At 40.8% G+C, this 16,342-nt stretch overlaps 1 protein-coding gene across 3 annotated transcripts in view; it reads left to right on the top strand.

The window, feature by feature from the left end:
• SGSM1 (small G protein signaling modulator 1) overlaps window positions 1-15,356 on the top strand; it is a 950,757-nt gene extending 935,401 nt beyond the window's left edge. For all 3 annotated transcript variants that reach the window (XM_069214718.1, XM_069214717.1, XM_069214716.1), the window contains one exon: window positions 13,803-15,356. In XM_069214718.1, the coding sequence (XP_069070819.1) occupies window positions 13,803-13,891 (89 nt within the window). In that variant the 3' untranslated portion in view covers window positions 13,892-15,356. The remainder of the gene's footprint in view (window positions 1-13,802) is intronic.
• Window positions 15,357-16,342: the final 986 nt, after the last annotated feature.

The raw sequence follows: 16,342 nt of genomic DNA, 5'->3' as shown, positions 1-16,342 counted from the left end.
CTGCTCCCTCCTGTACTTGCACAAGGAAGTAGACTCCAAGGATCATACAGCTGCTCCCCTGAGCAAGCTACATGGATAAGGCAAGCTACAAGAGACCTTTCCTTCAACTTTCCTTCTGAGCAGTTTCAACTAGACCTGCCCTGGACACTGCTGTTGGCCTCTGCTAAAGTGAATCATGTTCCCTAAGTGCTGTTCCTGAAGTTTTGGGACTTCTCCTACAATCCTGCTGCCTCTGGCCAGAAGATTTAGATTTCTCCCACTCAGAGCTTCTCGTCAGGAGCAAATCCAATTCTTGCAGAGAAAGTATCCAGCCTCATGGAGTCTTTCCCCACACAAGGATTCTCAGCTCTGAAAAAGTGTCTGAGTGCGAATATAGAACCTTGACCAAATGAAGGAGACAGAATTATCCTGCCAATAAAGAGGCCTTCCTTGGGCATGAAATTCAAATGTATCCCTTTTGGAGCTTTTCACACTAAAACTAGTGCTTCATCAGCTGGCTGAAATCATGGAGCCTTCTTCAGCTTTCAGCCTTGCCCCACTGAATATTTCAGGCTTCCATTTTGGAGACTAAGGGGATGATTTATATCTTGGTGGCATAAATACTCTGTTGCAATGGCAACAGACACTAAAGGGCATGGGGAATGGCTGGCCCCATAGTAACGCTGGCAACACCCAAGTTGTACTTTTATGTGAGACTATGAGCAACATGGAAAGAAAATGTAATTAACTAATTACCCGCAACCTTAGACTCAATGGGAAACAACTAGGTAGCTCTAAATGCATAGAAAACAGAACTCGCAGTAATAGGCTCCAACTATTGCTTACAAAAACTGGATGATGGGTATCAATCTTTTGACATTCATGGAACTGGAGTCTTAGATAGCCAGAAAGGTGAAAATGCTGGAGACTGCCTTTGATCGCAGTGCTGGAGTCTGGCGTTGATCCCCAACCTTCCCTAGAAAATCACATCAGTTCTGTCAGCAGATGATGCAGGTACTACATCCTATTCTTAAACGAAATGAGGCTATTCATGGATTAAAAAACAAATAAATTGTCGCAAGTATGATTACTGACTTTCATATCAATTATGTTGGAGCCTTTTATATGGGGCGCGAAGAGCGAAATGATTAATAGACTCTAGAAAATTCAGAACGATGCCTCAATGAAAGTATATAAAGCTCTGAAATGTAGCCATGTGATGCTTGTTTTTAAATCATTGGCTTCCAATTCAATCTGCGGTTGAATTTCACGCCCTGTTACTCATGCATTAGTTCTAGCATGGAATCAGCCCTTCCACCTGAATACTATTAGCAGGTTGGTATTCTCTAGCTTAAGCATCTGGTTTGAGAAAAATTAGCCTCACTCTTAATTGTACACAGTTCATTATTCTAACTGCATTTCCTGTCCACTTACTTCAAGACCTTACTGTCATACTGTCAAGTGCATCTTTAGTATTCACTTTTGCTGCAGAGATAGATTTTGCTTTAATGTCAATCTCCTCCTTTCGGCTGGCATAACACAGAGAACATCGGATTTTCCTGATTTTCTATTGTAATTACATGAAAGCAAATTATGCAAATTTCACACACCCCAAGTTTTTACTCATATCATGTTTGCCGTACTATTGTAAAAAGTAGTGCATTTGATGATGATATTGTAGGAATGAATTTGTCAATATTTATATATCGGTATGGTAAGATAAATGTGTTATTAGGCCATATTGTTTTTTTTTGTTGAGATGTATTAAATATATATTAGTATATATATATATATATATATATATATATATATATATATATATATATATATATATATATGAAATCACTAAAAAACCAAAGGTTACAGGGACGTTCTAGTGAGGGTCAGATTTACACTAACAAAACCATGGAAATTCAGTTGTTATTTTCTCGTTCTTCAAAGTATCATTAATTCGCGGCCTTGCCATGCACAGTTTTCTCATCAATAATTTTACTGCAAATGTTACAGTGATATTATCAGTGGTGTCATAGAAAATGTCATGAGAGATGTAATATCTAGGGTAATTAGCAGTGAATGGTGAGGGCACAAGTTATAGTTAATTGAAATAACTCTAATCAGGTCTTTGGCATGTATGGTTGTACTGCCACTGGCTCTTCCTTCTGCCCTCAATGGTCCGGTATATATTGCCACAGCCTCTCTTGCCTCTCATGCATGATTGGTGTGTTACACCTGTCCCTCTTTCCCCTGCTCTCCATGGTCCGTTGTGCTGCCACTGCCCTTGCTGCTTGCCCAGTGTCAACGTGTTGCCACTGCACCCTCCTCTCTGCCCTCAATTATCTGATTCCATGCCCCTGACATCTACTTCCCTACAGTATTCTATTAAACAAGTAGATTGCTAGCATTCTATTTTATTACAAACGTGTGACACACCTGACAATCTTTATTTGATAAAAACTGTAAAGCATTTCCTTTAGAAATTATAAAAATGAGAGGGTCTTATTCTCATAGATATTATGGTTAGTGCTCTAAAAAACTAAAATGAGGACATATTTTCTGAGTTCTCAAATAGTGACAAAGCACTTTTTTACTTTATTTGCTATCTTGATGTTTCTTTTATTCAGTTGATAACTTGACACTTAGGGGAGAGAAAATGGCATTACGGACAGAGCTGCAGACTTTGCAACTGAGGTTCAAGTTTTCAGTGTCAGCTCAACATCCTTTGATTCTGGGTAAATCACTTAATCACCACATGCCTAAAGCCCAAAAGGAATGTCTCCTTGTGTAATGTAAGTGGTTCTCTATGTAAAACTGCAAAAAAAAAAAAAAGTGTTTTGCAGCTACATTTGGGTGATATTTGTGCTACATTTTGGCTCTTTGTTCTCTGGTGGCCATCTTGGGAGACTTATTTGTTATGAAGCTCCCTAATCTCCTCATTTACTGCAGTATCCTCAGTAGAAAATGCTTTCAGTTTTCCGCTTCAATTCCATCAAGTTGGCAGTCAGATGTGCCACACGTCTAGCATTAATTCAGGGTATTAGCTCTCTAGTTGCTGTTTACCACACTGTAGTAAACTTCGTTAACTGACAGTGAGCTGCTAGTACTGAAAGTACGTGTTTCAGTCTACACATCAGAATGTTTTAATTAAATAAAAGAGGAAGATATTTGAGCACTCACTTAAAACGTGTCCTATTTTTTCGATCTATAATTTTTTATGACAAAATGAAACACCTCATTTTGATACTTTCTAAATTAAATGTTTAAGGTTTACCAGTTTGATTCAATCAAGATGGCTTCAGGTGTGCCACACTTTTGTCATAAGTATGACTTTAGAACACTCTCGGAGGCTGCAGTAGAACACAAGTAAATCAACTGACTGGCTGCTCCTGTTGGAAGTAAATATTTTACTGAGAATGTCAGACTTCATTCTCATATGTCTGAGAAAGATAGTGTGAATTTGTAGAAAATATTCTCTCTTTTTAGCTTCTGGAGCACTTTCCCTAACTTTAATGGGAAAATCATGATAAAACATTTTTCTCTCAAACATGATTCATGAAATCCCAGCAGAATGCCTTTTCACAGGCAACAGATGATTTATGTTGTAACTAAAATCTGTTATCACTCTTTATACTTTCTCTTTTTTGTGACCCTCAAAACCTGCCATGCACTAGAGTGCATTTCAGTGGGTGGTATCATATATATTAGTCTCAAGGTGGCAGCCATCACTTTCAGGTTGCAGTGCTGACAGCCAATCTGATCTCACCATGAGATCTGTTCTTAGACACCACCAGGATAGATACATTTGGATTTCCTTTAATATCTCAAAAACTACTGAATGGATTTATACCAAATAGCAAAAAGCGTGCTTTCTGCACCAAGAACTTCCTGCCAAATTTGGTATAATTCACTCCAGCCCTTCAGGCTGTAGTCGTGTTCAAAGTCCCTATGGGAATGGGAAACACTTTTTTTGCCCCCCCCTCTCCTTTTCTCGGCCCCCGCTTGATGGATCTCCCTGAACCTTTCCATGCACAACAAGACCCAATAAGACACTTTTGTTTGCAAACCTTCATGAAGATTCGTCAAGCGCGCCAAAGTTATTGGCAAAACAAAAAACACTCTTCCTATGGAAATCGCCAGTAGGTAGTTGTAGCTAGAACCTAGCTCCATAGGAAGACCATTTTCTTGTTTTGCCAATAACTTTGGCGTGGTTTGACAGATCTTCACAACATTTTCTAGACTTATACTTTGATCAGTTCAGCTGCTGACTTGAAGGTTTTGGGGTCATCCATCAATTGGAGACCGAGAAAAGGGGGGGTCCAAAAACGTGTTTCCCCATTCATTTTTCCATAGGGTCTTTAGACACTCTTACAGCCCAAACCGTTGAACAGAATTACACCAGGTTTGTCAGGAAGCTAGTTCTTGGTTCACAGTTTGTGCTTTGTGGTTTGGTGTAAAATATTAAAGGGCAAAACAAATATATATATAGGGGAAGCAGATCCTCTGTCGATCCACTGCAGGTTGATCTGCAGATCCGCGAGCCACAGCTAAATTCAAATTAGCTAGCCGCAACCTACAGGAAAGTTGCGGCTGACATGTTTTTTTGTAAGGTAACGGTCCCCAGGGCTGGAATGTGTTGGGCAGAGTGTTTGTTGGCATCAGGGTAAAGGTTCTCTAACCCCATAGGGAGCATATAAATGTGGCTTTGTTGTAAATAATTTGTAGAAAATGTATAAATGCTATTTTGGCACGTTTTCCGAGATCTGCGGATTTCAGAAGATGTTTAAACAAAATAAGTATGCAATTTGAATCAATTACCTATTATTTTAGTATACTTGCATGAATTCCCCGGGGTCATGCAGTCATGCTGCGGGGTTGGATGGTTATAGGGGTTGGCAGTAGGGTAAGGGTTGGGTGGTTATAGGGGTTGTCTGCAGGGCCTAGTTGCAGGCCAGGCCCTGTAGTCAACCCCTACCATGCACGGCCAAAGGTTGTGTGCTGAATAGAGTTGGGTGGTTATAGGGGCATGGCTGCAATTAAATTAAAATTAAACATAGAAATTCACTTGTTACTTTAGGGCACAAGTTATAGTTACTAGAAATAACTAATTATAACTACTGAATTTCTCTGGTTTTGTGCGAGTAAATTCAGATCCTAACTATATAGTCCCTATAACCTCTGTTTTTTCAAGTGAATGTATATGCATACATATGTATGTATACATATATAACCTACTGACTGTCAACAGTAAGTAGTTACAATTTTTTCCTTAGAGTTTTTTGACTTGGCTATATCTTTAGCAACTTTTGACAAATCTTCATGAAAGTTTCCCAAAACAAAGTTTCTTGTTGTACATGAAACGTTTTGAAGTGATCAGTCAAGCTGAGGAATTAACATTTCCCATGTTATTTCCTGTACGTATTTGACACAACTAAAACCGAAACCGCTGGAAAATTACACTAAGTCTGGCAGAAAGGTAGCTCTTAGTTCAGAAAGTACCCTTTTTGTTATTTGGTGTAAATCTGTTCAGTAATTTTTGAGATTTTTAAAGAAAACCAAGTTTGTATATATGGGTGGAGCCTAAGCAAATACACATGATGGCACCCATTGAAATGCATTGTAGTGAATGGCAGGTTTCAAGTGTGTTTTGCTTTACTTTCAACTGAGCCAAGATATACACTCTGAAAGGAGTCGAAAAGATTCTCTGGAATGCACTTCTTAATATGAAGAAGACATTTATTATAGCTTTTTGCAAGGTTTGTGAAGGAAGGTTTGCATAGTAAAAAGTGTACTTTCAAAATGTGCAACAACAACGTAAGACCATGTATAAAGAATCCTCAATCTATAAACAGCAAATATATACATGCAAGGATACAAACACTTATATATTGATATATATAATATTCATATGCAACGCAGTGCAAATAATTAATAAAAATTCATCACCGTCGGGCCTGCCAGATGCTTCATCTTTCTCAAGCCAGCAAGAAGACGACCTTGTTCAACTGCGAGAAAGTGATCCTCACCCTCACGGGAACAATGTCAGGCATTTGACGTCCAATCCTGACCAAGGTCTCGGAATTCATCGCTACTGAGCAGGGCCATCTTTTTTTAGCTGAAACAACCACCAAAGAACCTTATAGAAGACCCTCCCTCTCAGATGGATGCTGGCTAGTTTAGGTAAACCTTGAAAGGAATGCGTTGGGAGCTGGCCATCGTCCCAAGGCACACCTCCCAAAGTCAAATTGTTCTCTTACCTATGATAAACACTAGCTTGTTACGGCCTTATCATACTAACCGCTCACCTCCTACATGTCGTGTACCAGTCCTAGCTCTTTGGTGAGAAGAAAAACACGTATAAGTAGAAAAACACATCGCAAAACATTTTAACGTGGCGGTGAAGCTAAGCTGAACATAAAATGGAGTCTAGGCTGAATACAAAATGGAGTCTATAACCAGTGACCACTAAAGTGACAATAGGCAGCTAAGCCAGGTGCAAAGCGGTGTGACACGACATCTGTGGTCAATACTCCAATAACACTACAGAGGGTCACAAAAAGGAGAATGCATTAAGGATGAGAACATATTTTAGTTACAATATAAATCATCTGTTGCTAAGGTGATTTCACCCTGTGAAAAAGCCTTCTGCAGGGATTTCATGAATCATGTTTGAGGGAAAACAGTTTTCTCATGATTTACCTCTTAAGGAAGATGCTCCAGAAGCTAAAATAAGAGCATATTTTCTGTAAATTCACACTATCCTTCTCAACCATATGAGAATGAAGTCTTGACATTCTCAGTAAAAACATATAGGGCCTCATTATGACCCTGGCGGCCGGTGGTAAGCTGGCAGTAACACATCCAACAGGCTGCCGGTGTTCCGCCAGCTATTATGACCGTGGCGCAATAGCCACGGCCGTACTGCAGGCCCCTCCAGTATACTGCCAGGCATGGGCAGGGCAGGGGCCCTCAGGCATAGCCCCATCGTGCATTTTACTGCCCAAATTTCGAGCAGTGAAATGTGCGACGGGTGCTACTGCACCCGCTGCACATCAGCATTGCCGCCGGCTCTATTACGAGCCAGCAGCAATGTTGATGCGACTTTTCCGCTGGGCCAGCAGACGGTAACACTGTAGCCAAATAGGGAGCCAGAAATACCGCCAGCACAGGCGGTATTCTGGCGCCCGCAGCCTCGGCGATCTTCTGTGAAGACCACTGAGGTTGTAATGAGGGCCATACTTACTACAGGAGCAGCCTGTCAGCTGATTCTTTTGTGTTCTACCGAGGCCTCCCAGAGTGTTCTAAAGAACAACTAGAGTGCTAACAATCATACTTATGACAAAAGTGTGGCACAGGTGAAGCCATCTTGATTGACTCAAACTTGTAAAACTTAAAACATTTACTTTAGAAAGGAACAAATTGAGGAAGTTCATTTTGTCATAGAAACTATGGTTAGTGCTGTTGTACTTCTCGTAAATGTTTTTTACAAGCTTACACTGACTGGATGATGTCATCAGTGATGTCATTTGATATGTCATCACTGATGTCACTGATCATGTCATTAGTGATGGAATATGTGAGATCATAAGCAGTGCATTGCGGGGCGTAAGTTATAGTTAGGTCTGGTAAGTATAACTGCTGAATTTCTGTGGCTTTGTATAAGTGAAAACTGAGCCTAACTAGAACGTCCCTGTAACCGTTGTTTTTTTCAGTGAATATATATATATACATACATACATATATGCTGATAAAGTGTTCTAACTGCAGACACCTCACCTTTTGAATATTACCCATGCATCAGACTGGATCCAGAAAATCTTTGTCAATACTGCTGCACGGCGGCAGGTGGCAGCAGCAGCCTCTTATCAACGTCGTTGATAGGGGCCAGCCAGGCGTACTACATCTGTTTCTTTCGTTCCACCCCAAACAGACGCTGATTCAGAGCTAGCCATCGTCTCTTTAAGACTTTTTTTTTTAATTAATAAAATATCCAAGAGAAAATGTCACCTCCCAAATCTACAGGCTCCAACCTGTTTGGGGCATGTTACAAACTGGTGTCTGTGATTAACCCGCACATGGTTTGCCTGGGGTCGAACCACCACTCTAAGGCCTGCAGTGGCTGCACTTAATGCACCTAGGCCATTCAGGATCAGGAAGAGAAGCTTTTCGTTACCAAACACAAGACGACTTCATATTGTGATAGCTTGACATCCAAAGCAAGGTCCTGTTTGCTCCTGAGGCCGGTGCAACAACTGACCGTTGTTAGGGTCCAAATCCTTGGTCATCCAAAAGAAGAAACACAAGAGGTGCAACTAGGACTCCGCCCTGTCCTGCCTCTCCTGATCTCCTTAGAAGGCACAAGGACGTCATCATGCCTCCAGTTTTCACTCTCAAAGTCATTGCACTTTGGAGCTGGTTCCAACCTTGTCCCTTGGTGACCTGAATTTCCAGGGCCATCGCAATACCGTAACAGATGGAGGAATTCTGTGAGGCCAAGCTATGCTAAGCTATGCCTGTGGGCCCCAAGGACCCACGAGGCCTCCCAACTGTGCTTTCTCTAGCAGGTCTGCCCTCTGCACCACCTGGGCCCTCTGGGTTTGTTATGAGTTTGGGATTTAACTTGTTACTGGTTCCCTCATTGGTGCTACAACCCACTGCAAAACATGGTGCACCAGTGCATCCCAGCGCCATTGACTCTGGATGATACTTGTCAACCAGTAGTACTGTCTGGCACTGAGTCACTGGTGCATCGACCCATTTAGCCACCCTTCTGATTCCGACACAGCTCCCTTGCCTCCAGAAAAGATCAGATGCTACATTAATTGTTAGGCACAGATTCTTACAATTGTGGCTATGATGATAGAGATCAGGAGGACCAGTTATCAGGAGGATAACTGGTATAATGACCTCCAGGGAGCCAATGGTCAGGATATCTCCCCAGACACTAAAATGGTTTCAGCTACACAGCCCTGACATAGAGGAAAGTGCCTTCTTCGCAATGGTTGTACCAGACCAAAGTCGTCCTTACCTTCAGAAAACCTCTCAAGACCTGGCTGTTAGAGCAGTAGCATCCCCTCCTTCCCCCTTCTCCCCCCTCCCCTCCACAACGCCTTGAGACCCTCACTGGTGAGTAGTGCTCTTTACAAATTCCTAATTGATTGATTGATTGATTGATTGATGGATAGATGGGTTCTTGATCTTCAGCTTCCTACCCGGAAAGAAAAGACAGAGTCTAGATAGAGATGCTTCAGCCTGGCCAAACTATTTCTAAACCCCTTCTACTGTTTAAAGAGGGTCTAACACATATGCTTTTGGGTGCCTTGGCTAAGCTCTGTTCAGGTACCCATGTGAAACTTCAGGGGCCCAGGCACCACAGCCCTGCTGTGGGCACCCCGGACATTCTCACCCATCACCTTACTCCAGAGAGCATTGTGGTACAGGCTTTGGCTGGCAAGGTTCACCCCTATTTGTTTCTCTTCCTCCTGACAGAGACTCGAACAGGATAGAGATCTTTGGTAAGGGTCTTCTCATATTCCAATTGGGCCCTAAATTCTGAATGTCAGCTGCCTTCTAGTTTGCTACTCTCTCGACCTGTAGCCCTTGTATTGCCTATGTTCCCGTAAGAGGCTTGTGCTATCCTCACTCAGGGTATGTAGAACGGTTGTGATGCAGACAGCTTTACAATCTGCTCCGGGCTGGACACCACTGACTCGCTTTGTAGAGCCAAAGGCACTAGTGTGGCACTTCGCAGGCATGCTTGGATGCAGTCAAATTGCTTTCTGTCAGATATTATTTAAATTCAGAAGGACCATAGCACGCTCCCTGTGCCATTGTGTTGCTCCATGCTAGCTGCATCAACAATTTCACCTCTCCCTGGTCATGATAGCGGCTTTCAGTATCTCCAGCAGGTCCAGTCAGTGCAACAATGCCCCCAGTCTTTTTGCAGTACCCTCAGAGTATATGGATACAATGTCAGCGTTCAGCCCAATCTTCCAGCCCTCTACAGCCCAAGCCTTATTAGTATGCCCTTGATGGCACCCAACCACCCTGTTGGAGGCAGGATCTGACATTTTCTGCCAGGGTGGCAGGTGGTAGTAACTTTGGACAAGTGGGTCCCGCATATTGTGCAGCAGGATTACAGGGGGAAGAGGGGGTGTCTTTCTGCTCTGGTCCAGATTTCAGAGAAGACCTCAAAAGATCTGTAATGGTAGCTGTGGGACCACGATTGGGTAAGCAGCAGTCCGCTTTCCTTACCCCACACAGAGTAGTTCCCAGTGGTGACATATGCATTACGACTTGTATCAGCAGGCCCTTTGAGAAAGGTGGAAATTAGAGGCATCTGATCTCCAGCAGAGGCCTCTCTCCATCTCTTGGCATTGAAATCCTTCCTACCATCCACCAATAGGAAGCTGGTGGAGATGGAGGTTCTCACGCACCACGCCACCACCATGTGGTACTGTAATAAGAAGGTTGCTGTGGGGTCATGGACCCTGTTCCAGAAGTATTTGTGTCTCTGAAAGTGCTTAGACTACCAACAAATTTATCTGGCGATGCACCACCTGGCAACGTCTTTAAACACCTGCTAGCGCGCCTGGTCCTCAGTAAGTAAACTTACAAGGGGACGCGTATAGGTCGATGAGCCTTGTGGATCGCATGGAGTATCCCAGCTAAGTGGTAGACCAATGGACCACTATAATCAATATCGAACATTAAGAAAACCCTATCTAATAAAAAAATACCATAACTCTCATCTGGGTTAATCAATTTATTCCCTATTAGCTACAATTCTAATCAAAATCTTTATTCAACTTTATTGTTAATCAAGCTTTATTAATCATCACAAAGCAATTGTTCGTCAAGAAAATCTCAAGCAATCAAAGCGACAACCTAAGTCAGCAAATTCTTTAACATTCATGGAATTATTCAGCAATCCAATTTAGTCAATCAGCTGTCACCGTTAAAGTCACCCTTGTCAGCCTGCCTATCCCAGATTAGCATCAGCATGTGGGACTTCATGCGAAAACAATTTAGACAAAACCATTAGTTTGGAAAAATCTATCTAAAAGAGAAAAATATTTAAACAGCGCAGTTGGTACCAAGAAGAAAAAGCACGCATTAGTCAGTCACATTGTTATAGCTACCTATCCAAGATAGATCAGCAACGAGTCAGTCTTCGTCTCCAGGTCATCAGTCATCAGCAAGGTATCAGGCTCACAGAGAGTAAGCCCAATTATCAGCACTTCAGACAGGGTCTCCTGACGTCATCAACTTTCGCATCTCCACTCTAAATTTCCTTCCCTTGTCATGACTTTTTACAGGGGTCTCTCATTCCATCCCACTAATTGCTAATTGGTCAACCTTATCAGAAGTTTTGTCTCTAACCTATAGTTTTTGTTTACCACATATACACGCCTATTCAGGCTTCAAATTCCAACAGTTTGATTGGTTCTTCTGTCAATGAGAACATCATCCTGCTCTTCAGGTAACAAAATTGTTGCTCACAGTCTTTCAGTCAGTGCTTCCATTGTTCAAGTCCTTGGAAAGTACATTTAGCCCACACCACACATAATTGTATCAATTTGTCCTCATCATCTACTGTCCACTGGTACATTTGCAGAATTTTCTAGCAGAGCTCTCTCTGAACTCTGTACAGTTCAAGGTCCTCTTCTTCAGTTCCAGTTTTCAGCAGCTTTGTCGCTTCTCCACTTTAAAGAAGCAAGGCCCAGCGAAGACCAGGCCTCCAGCTTGGCTAAGTTAAGACCACAAATTATCATAAAACATAGGTTATACATTCAAATATGACATATTAGTACATTTTTAATATATATTTTTCATTTTTTAGCATCTTGTTAGTACACATGGTGACCACTCCCCGTGGGCACATTTTACACATACACGTTATTTTCAAATATTAGTTTCTTTATCAATATTTCTCATTAGTATTTATAAGCAAATCATTAGAAATTTTTCATTTTAGCATATCTGCTCCAACACACCCAAGCAGGTGAACTGAGACGATCAGGAATGGCAGTTTCATCCATAGGTGGTGCAGGGTTTTTATCGTGGGCTGGAAAACCCTGACACAATCTTACCTACATCTGCACCTGAACCTGTGCAATCCTATATCTCCATGCATGGAGATTGAGTGTTAATAGTTGGGTGCTTTCAACTTTCATCCTCAAGTTGTTGATGTTATTTTGGCAGCCAAAGCATCCCTTAACCAAATCTGTGTATACCTGTTGTTGGGATAAGTGTATAGCTTGGTGCACTTCTAAACTTATCAACTCTCTCCATGCCAAACTGTCCAAAGTTTTGTTGTTTGTTTTGTTCCTAGCTCAGCTCGGCCTTGCTTTGAGCACTGCTGAAGAGTACTTGTTGGATCTTTCTGCTATGTTACGGTTGACGGGCCAGCACTCCTTGTGCAAATCACCACCTATGATGTGTTTTCTCAAGGGGTTAGAATATATGCTTCTCCCCTTTCTTGTTTGTTATGCCCCAGTGGGATTCAAATGTAGTCTTCACATGCTTCATGAGTGCAGCTTTTGAACCATTACACAGCTGTTCTCTCAGACTCCTTACCCTAAAACAGTCTTTCTTGTTGCAATAACATCGGCATAGCAAGTGTTTAACAAGTTACATGACTTTCCTCACACCACTTTCTAACCGGACAAGCTAGTTCAGCGGACGGAACCCTCCTTCATCACAAAGGATGTGAATCCCTTTCATGTCAGGCAGAACATCACTCTTCCAATGTTTTATGCTCTATCTCACCCCTCGAAGGAAGAGGAGAGACTTCATTGGTTGGATCTGAAAAGGGCTCCCAGCTTCTGTATTGATCGTACCAGTAACACCAGGTAAATGATCAGCTCTTGCAAAGAAAGGACCATCTCTTTTTGCATCGTACTCTTTAAGATCTGCTACGCACTGGCAAAAAAGCAGATCCCAACTGGCCTGCGGGCTCATTCTACCAGAGCCAAGGCTGCCACAAATGCATTTGCACACAGGATGCGTCTTCTAAACATTTTCCAGGCAGCTATGTGGGCATTCCTCTGTATGTTCATGAAGCAATACTATCTGGGCAGTCAGCACTCTTGAGATTGGTATTTTGCCTGTTGGATCCTGCAGGACTTTTTGGCTTGAACCAGTTCACAGACCCACTTATTTAGAGGTGCAGGTTTTGTATCTATTCAGAAGGTGAGGAATCTGTGGTTCGAAGTCTCTATCAGAAGAACACGTTTCTTACCTTCAGTAACTCCCTTTCCACCTAAAAAGGTCCCACGTTAGATTTCTGCACACTAGTGGGCGTGAACGAGCAGAAAGCAACTGATGCCATTGCACATGGGTGGTGCCTGCACATTTGTGTTTCTTGCCCTGAACTGCACCCTCAGTGGCGTAACTAAAACCGGAAGATCACAGTTACTATTCTAACTCCAGTTCTAGAATATTTGGGGAACTCTGTGTAGGAAGGGTTGGCAAGTAGTGATTTTGAATTGCAGAAAGTGCTGCTCGAGGGGGAAAAAAAATAGGAATACCTGCTTACAAAAGCCTGTGCACCTCACAACTGACATGGAACGACATTGATGCGGAGCTGATGGCACCACCTAATGATGCACAGGTGTACTGCTGAAGATTTTCCGGATCCAGTCTGACGCCTGAGGATTATTGAAAAAGCTAGGAATCTGCAGTTAGTCTCTACCAGAAAGAATGTTACGGAAGGTAAGTAACTTTTTCTTCAACACTGTTCTCTAGCCCTCATTTTCTGTCTGTTCGAGAGCCATTAGCTGTACTCTGCATCTAATGCATGCTTGTTTTTTTCTCCTTTCTCCTAGAAATGGCAGAGAGGCATAACACAAAGGAGATTCTGAAGCAAGCACGTGACCTGGTTTATAAGGTTCAGACGCTGATTGAAAATAAATGAATAGCTCTCAAGAGGATTTTACGCAGCCAATTTTGTTTGTAGAGAACTACTGTTAGCTACTTCATTGTGCTTCTGTTTTTCCTCATCCTGTAGTACCAGAATTGTATGAAAGTAGTGGCAGCCCACTAGTACATAAACATACTATAAAGAGAAAGTATCTTTATTGTTCCTGTAATAAGTATTGATTGATATTTTGAGTCATTTAGTTCAAAGTTCTTTTTCAGTGTTAAACCAAAGATCTATCAATTAATACCTACAAGTAATCTTCATCAATCCCTCAATGAAAATTGTATTGCAAGCCCTGAATTTGGTTATGTTTTACAAAATACAACTAAACATACCCCACAGCACCCTAAATCCTATAATCTAGTTATAGAATTAATATGTGATTCATTTGCCATTGTGTAGAGGTTAAAACAAATTATAGTGACAGCCTCTGGGGATATAGTATTTTCAATGGAAGTATACAAGTGACTTTTATGAAAATGATTCCCATCATCTTGAAAAAGGGTGTGTGCCCATATTTGCTGCAATCATGCATGCAGTTTCAAAAGTAATCCAGATTTATATGTATATACATATGTAATTTAAAAAATGTTGTTACGTTTTAGAAACCTCATCATCAAACCAAGTAAAGCACAATCACCATTTCCACTAATCATTTATAAATAATTTTTTCTGCTCCCCTACGATTACCTGACTAGGGAGCAATGTTTAAAAGCACAAGGTAAGTCTTAGCCAGTTTCCAGTTACTAAATACTCTGAAGAATGCGTTCAGTACATACATGAGGATTGTGAAGCTTAATATTATCTCTTTCTCGATGGGCTCAAATGAACAATGTCCCTAAATATGAGAACAACACCCTAAATTGACTATATGAGCTAGTGCTGTGTAGTAGGAATTTTGAATTTTATAGAAGGACAAATCTAAAGATTTTTGTCTTCTAAATGTATAACATAGACAGTACCTGTGCTTGGGTAGTCTTCATGCAATAGTGTATTATCTGGCACCTCTGTATTTGCTTATGTAACCTATTTTCAAAGCTTTAATGAGGATTACCGATTTTAAAGTGGCTAAGCAGCAGTGGAAAAAAATAATGTACGCTGATCCCAAATGTGTTTCAAGGAAACATGGTCTAATAGTTACATTAGCAAAATTGCATGGAGGTAATACTTCACCACTGATGAACTAGTGTAAAACATCGATGAAAACGTGCACGTTGAATCACATTCATGATTGGTGGACATTAGAACCATACTTACATACAGTGGAAGGGTTTTTACTTAGTTTGAATGTAAAGCTTACTTTAAGAGGACAGTTCTAGTGCAGGTCACTGCATTGTTCTTTCATAGGTACTCAGGTCTGCAGATTATAAACTCAGCAGCTGCAGTCTTGTTATTTCAAATAAGTTGCACTTTTTATAAATAGCTGTATCGCAAACCAGTGATATTCATTTCTACATGATGTAATTTTGAGTTCTTGACTAAGATTGTATTAATGTCTGTAATTTACATATAACTCTTCCTGTCAGACTTCACACTCTTTGTTTTTAGTGGAAGATGGGGCATGCTAGTTTACTCTTTTTTTTTGTTTTTTAATACGAAAAAGCCAAACATTGAGCATTTCCACTTAAGTCTAAAATAGGAGAACATAACTTGAAGCATGGATCCTTTACACCAGTGTCATTTCCAGTTTGTATGGAAATATCTTAGATAATAAGGTATAGAGGTAGAAGGGTTTAGGGTACCATAGGTGATTTTTTTTATAGGAGCACACACACGTCCTTACTCAGAAGCAATTTAAAAAAAATGTCTATCTCCATCTGTCATGAAAATCTAAATGTCTGTTGTTTAACAACCTCAGACTTTTTGTACTGGCTTTGCAGGCACATCTAAATTACTTGTACATTTTATTTGGAGGCACTTTGTTCGTTTGAGCCCAATAGTTTATCTACATATCATTCTTAGTACTGGAAAATCCAAAGTGTGAAGGGGTTAAATCAAATTTAGATCATATGTAATATGTAGGGTCTTGCAAACATTTCTAGGCAACTAAATCACACTGCGTTACCTAAATATCTGATTATATTTATTTTTTGTTGCTTTTATGTTTACATCATTTTTGACATGCATATGTGACTGTATTTTTGTCATTTATTATTTAAACTTCTATTTTTATACTTTATTGAGTGTATGTTTTTTTAAATATTTTGACTGATGACCTAAGCTGGGCTTGGTCCTGTTAGCTATCTAAGTAAGACCATGTTTAAATTATTATCACAAAAGGGTATTAGAACTGACAAGTGGACCATTGTACACACTCCACAATGTTGAAGAACTGTGTAAAAAGAAGTGGGATTATGACTTAATCATTAATAATGTGGGAAATAGGCAATTGAGCTATAAAGACCATTCCTTTCTATTTAGGTTTAACTTTAATACAGAGGTGAG

Source organism: Pleurodeles waltl, chromosome 11 (genome assembly GCF_031143425.1).
Source record: "Pleurodeles waltl isolate 20211129_DDA chromosome 11, aPleWal1.hap1.20221129, whole genome shotgun sequence".
Classification (NCBI taxonomy): Eukaryota; Metazoa; Chordata; class Amphibia; order Caudata; family Salamandridae; genus Pleurodeles; species Pleurodeles waltl.
Note: the sequence above shows the minus strand (reverse complement) of the source record. Positions and strands in the feature narration are given on the sequence as shown.